This window comes from Phyllostomus hastatus, unplaced genomic scaffold (assembly GCF_019186645.2).
Source record: "Phyllostomus hastatus isolate PE091 unplaced genomic scaffold, TTU_PhHast_1.1 phas_contig_196, whole genome shotgun sequence".
Lineage (NCBI taxonomy): Eukaryota > Metazoa > Chordata > Mammalia > Chiroptera > Phyllostomidae > Phyllostomus > Phyllostomus hastatus.
In genome coordinates, this window is record NW_025333709.1 from 30,276,642 (window position 1) to 30,286,747 (window position 10,106).

At 40.0% G+C, this 10,106-nt stretch overlaps 1 protein-coding gene across 1 annotated transcript in view; it reads left to right on the forward strand.

Annotated features, from left to right (window-relative positions):
- Window positions 1-6,774, forward strand: part of CWH43 (cell wall biogenesis 43 C-terminal homolog) — a 40,625-nt gene extending 33,851 nt beyond the window's left edge. The window contains exons 14-16 of the mRNA XM_045834417.1: window positions 1,935-1,996; window positions 2,783-2,938; window positions 6,517-6,774. Of these exons, the coding sequence (XP_045690373.1) occupies window positions 1,935-1,996; window positions 2,783-2,938; window positions 6,517-6,595 (297 nt within the window). The 3' untranslated portion in view covers window positions 6,596-6,774. The remainder of the gene's footprint in view (window positions 1-1,934; window positions 1,997-2,782; window positions 2,939-6,516) is intronic.
- Window positions 6,775-10,106: the final 3,332 nt, after the last annotated feature.

The following is a 10,106-nucleotide window of genomic DNA, read 5'->3' on the forward strand; positions in this document are numbered from 1 at the left end:
AAAGCTACACAGGGAGAGTGTGGCCTCGCAGAGGCTGCACCACTTAGTTATCCCCGCGTAATGAACCACCACCTCTCACCTAGTGGCTTCAAACAACAGTGGTAGTCTTACAACTTTGTGAGTTGACTTGGTGGTTTTGTTTTGCTTTTGTTTTTCTGAATTCGCTCCTGTGGTTGGCTGGTGGCTGGGTCGTGGCCTGGCCAGGGTTCTAAGACTGGCCGCCCCTGGGGCCCTGCAGCTGACTGTTGGAGGGACCTGTCTCTCCTCTGGTCTCTAATCACTTATTAGCCTGCCTGTCTGGTGCTGCATTTACCAGCTGTGTGTGACCTTGGGGCGAGTTACTTAACCTTCCTGGGCCTCAGTGTCTGTGTCTATAAAGTGGCGGTAGCAATATTTATTGTATCATAGGGTTGTGATGATGAAGTGTCTTCAAAGCCCTCAGTTTCGTGTGTGGGAGGCACGTGGTGAGCGGAAACCACATATATGTATTATGTGTCTAGCTGTATGTAGAAAATCAAATAAGATAAAAGTATAAGTACACAGCCTATGAATCACAAAAGAATGTTAGAAAATGTGGTATTTGGCAAGTCTAAGAAAAAATTGCATCCTAATAAGGGAAGAAATTGTGTGTGTGTATGTGTGTAAGGCATATAGGTAATGTTAGGGAAGAGGAATTTTGATTTTTATTTAATTCTCCTTGGTTTCTACTATTAATGATCAGAAGCTGTGTCAAGATTGGCAGTGGATTCTTATACAGCTTTTTTTCTATCAGCAAGTTTATTAATGCAGAGAGCTTTGGTCATAGATGCTTGAATGAACGGATTTTTCTCTTTAAGAAATGAGTATTTAAATTCTGCAGTTTTTAGACTTGATAGCATCTTTTTAAAACCTAATAAAATAAAATGATAGTTAAGCATATTCACAGTTTATTATTCCCAGTATATACAGCTGAATGAATAAATTTTTATCTCTTCCCAAGGCAAACCAGCATAGTCCTTTTTGACTTATTTGCTTTTTTAATCACTAAAATTTTTGTTTAAAGTTTATTATAATTTTCATGTATACTAAAGGAATATATATGTATGTGATATAAAATAGTAAAGATTAACAAGCATCCATATGTCCACCACCAAGCTTATTAAAAAAAATTAAGACATAGACAATAAATTGTGGTGTATTCTTTTAGTGATTTAAAAATGTTTTAAATTAAATTTTAATAGTGAAATTGAGAAATGATAAAAAGCATATTTTTTATTTATAGTATTTTTATAAAGAAGAAAATAGAAATTTCTTCAGTATAAGAGCTACATATTTAGAGTTTTCCCAACACAGTATAAAAAAATGTGTATGTTTTGCTTCTCTGATGAATAATAACCCCGGTCTCAAGCTTTCAACATCCAAAAGACTCATGATTGCTCCCAAAATGTGTTTATTTCTAGTGATTCAATTTAAAAAACACAGATTGAGTGCCTGCCAAACGCCAGGTTTGTTGCTAAGTACCAGAGAGCCAAACTGATTGAGTTCCTCTGCTCAGGAAAGGGTGGGTAGGGGGAGACATAGAAACCAGTACCACACAGAACAATATAGCTGGTGTGCATACTGGATGACCGATGAAGATTCTGTAAATTCTGCTTGCTATGAGCAACTTGGAAAGCTGCACAGAGTCAGGAACCGGACTGTGATTGCTGATTTCCCAGGCTTTCTCTCTAGACCACGTTCATCTTGTTCTCCCAGCATCTAGGACCAGTGCAGAGCAGGTGCTCCAGAAATATCTGTGGAATGAATAATTTGGCCCTTGCAGGATCAGGAGGAGCCAGGCAGAGAAAACAGCATGCACAAAGGCATATTTTGTTACTGCCGCTCACACGTTCTCTTGGCAGTTCCGGCGGGACCCCTGTTTTAACGTCGTAAACATTCTCTTCTCTGCTCATTAGGATATTGACAGCACGGATGAAGACAGGTGGTGTGAATACATTATGTACCGAGGGCTGATCAGGTGAGCATAGGTGTTTGGTTTTTTAAAAAAATATCTATTATTACTGGGATTTTGGGGGGGATCTATCCTAGATAGAAAAACTTTTTGGAAGCAGTTAATTAATTTCATTACTTTTTATAAGCATTGATTCAGTTAGTTGGGCAATTTAAACTTTTTTTCCAAGTCACAGCCTGATGATTTATGAAGAATAAATGGTTAAGCAAATGAAGCTTAATTATAGAAAGAGGAGACTACGTAAGCTAGTAAGCATAAGTGTGGAGCTGTCAGCACATGTGAGGAATGGCACCATTCTGGGCTGCGGGGAATGGCAGAAACAGAATGAGAAAGCCCTGGGCTTGAGTTCCAGCTTTGCCAACTTCTAATCATGTAATCTTGGATAAAGGAACTAACTTGATAGAGCTGCAACTATGTGGTGATGAGGTCTCTAGGTAAGTTATATGTTTAAAAAATATCATGCTATGTCAAAAAATGAAGGTTTTCTATATATTCCAAAATATACTGTAGGAGAGGCAATCGGTATAGACAGAATATTCATTAGTGTAAAAAAGTAGAGTAAGGTTGCCAACTCTGTTTAGTTAATTAAATTTATATGTGTGTTCTTTATTCATTTATAAAAGTAATATGTTGATAAATATTTAGAGTAACAAATCAAGATAATTCTAGTGATACACAGGGTAGTGTTAGAAATGGGAAACTGGCTTACTAATGAAGGTATCATCGACTAGGTCTCACCAAATTTCTGTATGAAGATAGCATCTTCACAAACCACCTCTATTTCTGCCACAGATTGGATTATGCAAGAATCTCCCACGCTGGACTGAGTGACTCTGAAATTCAGATGGCCAAATTTAGGATCCCTGATGACCCTGTTGATTACAGAGACAACCAGAAAGTGGTTACAAACCACAGGGAAGTGCCCCCCAAAATTCATTTCAATCCCCGGTGAGTGAGTTCCTTCATGTTGTAGCCTACAGTTAGGAGACACAGCATCCCTTCCAGGGGCCTAAATGTTACCCCACAATGAGCTACCAATTATACTTGGTTCTAGAGGTTCGTTCAGGTCAGGGAGCTCATGGTGAAGATGATAAAATCTGGCTTTGGGTTGAAGTTATGGTCCCTGTCTTCTGGGATAGAGAAATGTGTTGTGGTCCGAACTTCAGGTACAGAAGATCACACAGGCATCCTCATCCCCATCACCATCATTAACACCATAACAATAGCTGACGCTGGACTGTTCCTGTGGCCCAGACCCCGAGCTAAGTGCTCTGCATGTTATCTCGATTGCTGTATTTTGCCGTGTATAATGCACACTTTTTTTGCCCACATTTTTGAGGGAAAATAAGGATGCACATTATACATGGGTATTACCTGAAATACCTTGTATTTTTTGTTGTGTTTTGTAATTATCTGTCACATAAAATTTCTTGTACCATAGTATGTTCAAAAATACATGCCAGAATTCCTTTATAATTAAAAAAAACAAGTATCTAAATATAAATAAATAATTGAATTAAAAAACTAAAATGAAAGGTTTTTTTCCCTGAAAGTTTGGACCAAAAACATGGATGCACATTATACGTGGCAAAATACGGTAACCCCCACAGAGTGGGTACTTTTGTTATCCCCATTTTACAGGTAAGGAAGCTGGGGCAGAGGAACAGAACGGGAAGTAACTTCACCAGGGTTACATGGCAGAATTCGGAAGTGTGGAGGGAGCCTGTCAGTGTCATTGGGTTGCTGTGACTCCCAGCGCAGGCTGCAGAGTAGACTCTCCTGGAGAGCTTTTAAAAACTGCCACTGCCAAGGTCCCCCCACGGCCCACCACCCCCAGACCAGTTCATTGGGACTTCTCAGTGGTCTGGGCTTTGGATTTTAAAACATCTTTCCAGGTTATTCTGACGTGCAGATAGGACTGAGATTATGGAGAGTGGATCATTCATTTCCATTGCAGACCTTCTGTCATGTGAAATATGTTTAGTTCTAAAAAGAGGTTATCTGAGAAATCTAATTGCAACGAAAGACATGATTTGGAGTGTCCTCCCACAACTGAATAATGAGAGGAAACATTTGCAATAAAACCAAACCCAGAGCATGTCATGTACATTATTATTACTTGACATTTCTACTAGTTTTATCAACTGATAGCTATAGAAACTTCTCAGACCTCATTTTGTTTGGTGGGGGGGAAGAAAGGACATTTATTCACTCTCTTTTTCTTCCTTGTCTTTCCTTCCAACAAGAAAAAACTGGACCAAAGTGTAGACAGTGCATGTAAGGAGACCTGTAACGGAGCCTTGATTTGCTTCCCTGACTGTACTTGGTATTTCCCTCTGTGCGTGTCACGTGGTTGTGAAGAGCATGGGCTCTGGAGCCAGGCTGCGCAGTTCAGATCCTCAGTCTTGCCACTGGGCAGCTGTGTAACTGTGGGCATGCTGCTTAACCCCTTCGAGCCTCAAGTCTGTCATCTGCAAATTGGGGGAAACGGCAGTACCTACCTCCAAGGTTATCTGAGGTTTGAATGACACGTGTTTCAGAACAGTTCATGACGAATGCTCCACAGGCAACAGCTGCAACAGCAACAGTAGTATTTGCTGTATTAACAGTGGAATTCAAGCCATAGGGAGTTTCTCTCTTGCTGATTGAGATGACTTCTAAAGTGAAAGTTAGAAGATCTGGGGAGAAAGAGGTATTCCCGTTTCCTTACCTTTCACACCAGGAGTGTGGAGAAGTTCAAATAAGATATTTTTGGTTAATCACAACGGCAGAGTGATCCAAACCACCTGTAAAGGGAGTTAAGTCCCACTTAGTTTAATTATGAAAATACCAGAAGCGTAACTAGAAGCCCCGCCTTAATTAAAAAATTTCTTATCAAGAATATATACATGGGACAACTTACAAAATAGAAATAATCAAAGAATACTAAATTCACCCCACATCCCATTCTTTAATTCAAGAAAATATTCTGTGAGTACCACGATGCCAGCACCCGCCAGGCCCTGTGCCAGATGCTGAGGGCCGAGTGGTGCATCAGGCCGAGTCTTTGCTCGACAAAGCGTGTGTCCTGGTGGGGAGATAAGCAATCTAAAGGTTATCACTGGTAAAATTTTTGGATGTATTTTTGTTACTTATATGCATATGTATCTATGTACCACACAATTATCCCAACTTTGTAAATATAGGAAACATACATATGTATGTGTATGTATAGGTGTATTAATCCTATTTATTAACCTATTTTTGAAAATATTTTATTTATTTATTTTTAGAAAGAGGTAAAGGGAGGGAGAAAGAGAGGGAGAGGAACATGTACCAGAGAAACATTGACCAGCTGCCTCTGACATGCCCCCAGCTAGGGACCTGGCCTACAACCCAGGCATGTGCCCTGACTGGGAATCAAGCCTGCAACCTCCTGATTCACAGGCTGGTGCTCAATCCACAATGAGCCATGTGAGCCAGAGCCACCTATTTTTTCATCTAAATAATGCATTACAAGCTTCCTTCCATAATAAAGTATTCCTCTCAAAATATATATATATATTTTTAAAGATTTTATTTTATTTTATTTTTAGAGAGGGAAGGGAGGGAAATAGAGAGAGAAACATCAATGTGTGGTTGCTGGGGGTTATGGCCTGCAACCCAGCCATGTACCCTGGCTGGGAATCGAACCTGCGACACTTTGGTTCGCAGCCTGCACTCAATCCACTGAGCTATGCCAGCCAGGGTCAAAATATTTTTTAATGATTGCATGATATTCCACTGTATGGATGTACCAAACTTTAGGTAATCAGTTTAGTTATTTTTGCCCATTTATTGTTTTATTAACATAAGAAGTCTTCCAGGGACTTGTTATATCTTTGGGGATATCCTTGATTACTTCCTTAGGACTCAGTTCTAGACATGAAACAGCAGGGTCAAAGGTGTTTAATATTTCTTATTATTGTTTTGAGATGACAATGTAAACAGATCTCCTAGCCCCTGCATTATGGAAGTTATATGCTGATGAAGAAAAGGAAGTCAAAGGCCTCATTTTCTCAGGTGTTAGTTTCCTTTCCAGTGCCTTGTGCATTTCATCATACCAACTAGAGCTGTGCAGTTAATTACTTTCCATCGGTAAATGGGCTGCAGCACTTGTGCCAGAACAGATTTCAAACGTGCGTGATTGTAACATGAATAACATGTCAGATTTCATGATCCCTTCACTTGTAAAATGGATGTTATTGAAGCTGGGGACTAGAGAGAAATCCAGCTTTATTTTTCACTAATGTTATCAGTCAATACTTCTTGAACAGTTTTATTCTTGGAAGGATCCATAACCATGGAAAGAAGACTGAAGGTGGAAATATTAGTCTACCATGTGCATATACATGAACCTTTTTATTTCTTTACTCGCTGTTTTACATATTGATCACATCTCTCCTGGTTTATGATGGATAAATGAAACCACGATAGGTTATGGTTGAGAATTTACATAAGAGCATACCTTTCTGAATGATTTTTACATGTCAATTACTTTTTTTTAGATTTGGATCCTACAAAGAAGGACACAATTATGAGAACAACCATCATTTTCATATGAGTACACCAAAATACTTTTTATGAACTATTTAAAACACAAATTCATTGAGCAAGTCTAAGGAAAACAAAAGTATATAAGATAAAAAGAAAAGAATGAATGAAAGTGGGAAACTACACATAAGAACCTCAATTTTGAAAATGTATGGTATCTATGCAGTGGGAAATCCTATCAATTTATAAAAAATATTGCTTAATAAAAGCATTTGTCCAAATTGTTTTTCTTAAACATTTGATAAAAAAATAGAATGTGGGGTTGTATAAGAAAGTTTTACTACTAGAGATAAAATCCTTGCAGAGTCTTACCTTTGTAATGCTTTAAAATAAGCAATTGACTTATTGAGGAGCTGGAGGAAGTACTTACAAAAGTCAATCAGTTTTCATGGGGCAGAGCACGGAGAAGTGTTTCAAGAGTAAGTGTAATTGTTGGAAGAATAATATGCACATGTAGCTGTTGCTGACTCTGCGGTAGCAGATGCCTCTTCCCATCCCGCTCTGACCTGTGATAGCATCATCTGTCTTTTCTCCCGTGCCTACACCACCCCAGGGCCATACCTGACACATCATGGTAATGTCTCCAATCAGTCAGGTCACCAGCTGTCAGGCAGTACACCTCGACACGCAGAGGGGTCCCACGGAGTGAGTTTTCTTCCCTAGAATTATGCAGGTAGGTGATGGGAGAATTCAGCCCACGAGCACCGTCTGCAGAGGAGCAGTGGTTTGAATGCTCTTCAGGAAAGCGCAGAACTCCTTAGAACTGTGATGGGCTCTCGTGCATGTTGTTTCTTCTTTGCGGGGCAGAGATATAAATTAAGAGGGAGAGAATTTCCAAAGGGTTTCTGTCACCATCTAAGGTTGTTCCTTGGATCAATTTAATAAACATGTCATGCTGAGCACACAGCCATATGTAAAACATCATGTCGGTTTTAAAACATCATGGTGGTTTTAAAGATTTTATTTATTTATTTTTAGAAAGAAGGGAAGGGAGGGATAAAGAGAGGGAGAGAAATATGGATGTGTGAGAGATACATTGATCAGCTGCCTCTCGCACGCCCCCAACTGGGGACCTGGCCCACAACCCAGGCATGTTCCCTGACTGGGCATTGAACCGGTGACTTTGGGTTTGCAGGCCAGCACTCAATCCACTGAGCCACACCGGCTGAGGCCCAGTGGTAGTTTTAAAAACATGTCCACAAATGATGTGGTGCTTCTGTCAGTAGGTAGAACCTAATTTGCCTCTCTTTGAGTGTGGACTAGACTTAGTAACTCAATTCTGATGAGAATAAAATGAGAGAGGAGTTGCGTGTCTTCCAAGCTTAGGTGATAAAAGATATCATGGCTCCTGCCTTAGTTTCGCTCCCTTCGATCTGAGAGAAGCCAGCTGCAATGCCATGAGTGGCCCCATGGAAAGGTGGTAAGCAACGGAGACTTCCTGCCAATACCATGTGAGTGAGTCAGCAAAACTTCAAGTTATACTTCAGCCCCACTCGGCATCTTGACTGCAGCTCATGAGAGACCTAAGCCCAGCCGTCCAGTTTAGCTGCTCCTAAATTCTTAACAGATAATAACTACTGTTTTAAGCCACCTACGTGCTCGGGTAATTTACTATTCATCAGTGTGGAGTAATGCTACAGCCTTTGAACGTACTCATGTTTGGGGAACTTTGAGAAGCTGGCAGCAACAAACACTTAGTGTTTGTTATATCCATAGTACTGGGCCAGGCATAGTACTGGGCCATAGTACTGGGCCAGGTGGTGGTGGTAGGAAGTGTAGCTTAACTAAAGAAGACATTGCCCTAATCTCTGGATTCTAATTGCCATGTGTGGCAGACAGAAAGGTACTAAGCTTGAATAGTAACTAGTAACTATTGACTCTCCTGAGCCAAGTGCTTTACCACCATTGCCTTCTGACAATATTGCAAGATGCCAGATGCCAGCTGGGGTCTCCTTACCCATTAGCCATGGATAAGATAGCCAGAACCCCCATCCACTTCCTCCTGAAAACAGTGCCCTCCCTAAGATTTCTGTGAATTGTGGTAGGTTAAGGGGCAAAGTTCACATTTTTATGGTTACCTCTCACGGATCTCGTCTCACTATCATATTTCAGTTTCGATGCTCTAACTTTTGCATTTCTAAATTGGATTATGCTACAGTGCAAGGTTGATGCAAGGAGAGGATGCATTCAATGCATCTGGAAGTGCCTGGCACTCAGCAATCGCTCAATATTTCCCATAGTTCTGGGGAAGGAGATCTACACACAGACAGCAAGTACCGCCTCTGTACTATGCCAAGCAAACACAGAACTCAGTTCTTTCTTCAACTTCCTCAAAACAAGTAAAACAAAACACCCAGACCACGTGCTTCAGTGGGTAGTATATTCTACTGAAGATCTGGAAAGACAAAGAGGGGGTTAACGATGTAGGAACACAAATGTCTTCATCTAGAATAATCAGACATTCCTTTGTTTTACAAGTCTGTTGTCTCCTCCACATCACGTGCTTTAGGGATCTCCTTATCTTCTCTGGTTTTCCGTCTATCCCCCACATTTCTGTTAATTTCTAATGCAAATCAAGTTAACTGTCACTTTTACTCTGTTTCTTATTCACCAAGCTCTCGAGAGCTCAGTGGATTGCATAATGCCTTCCATGTTGAGGAGGGCAATCTGCCGAGTCTACAGAATCAAACACTAATTTCACCCAGAAACACCCTGATAGACACACCCAGAAATGATGTTTAATTTGGACATCCTGTGGCCAGTCAAGTTGAGATGTAAAATTTACCACCATAAACACTGAAATCACCTTGAGACTTGTTAAAAATGTGGAGTCTTGAGTCTTGCCTCAGTTCTACTAAATCAGAATTTGCACATTGAGACCCACGCACAGGCGGTATCAGTTTGAGATGCCCTGCTCTTGGTGGATCAAAAATCTCAAGTCCTGAGCTGTGAAATTAAGGTGACTCTGGATGTCACTAGATACTTGGCAAAATAAGTAAATAAAGTAAAATACAATTAACAATCATCATAGGTGGAAGTTAATAGATCTCAAATTATGTCTACAAGTAATTTTTTTTCATATGCAATGTCTAACATACCATCAAAAATTACTGAGCACACAGGAGTAAGACACCATAAACCATCATCAGCAGAAACCGCAGACAGGGGACACAGACATACCAAGACTTCAAGTGTGAAAGTCATTACATGGAGACTTAGAAAATGATGCTTCCTCAGTTCCAGGACATAAAAGCCAAGCGTGAACATTCTGGCAGGAAACTAAAACTATGACAAGTGACAGCAGATTTGAACAAAAAGAAAAATTCTAGAATTCTCAAAAATTCTGTAACTGAAATGAAGAATTCAGAAAAAAATCATTTGACATCAGAATATCCAAATAGCAAAAGAACTGGAAGAGAGGTTGGAAGAAACTCGGATGTAGAGATGGAAGGCTCCCAGGAAATAGGGATAAGGAGAAAATTCAAATGCATCTTTTCAATATTTGCAAAGACACTCTCCTTGTAACAGAGAAATAAACACATTT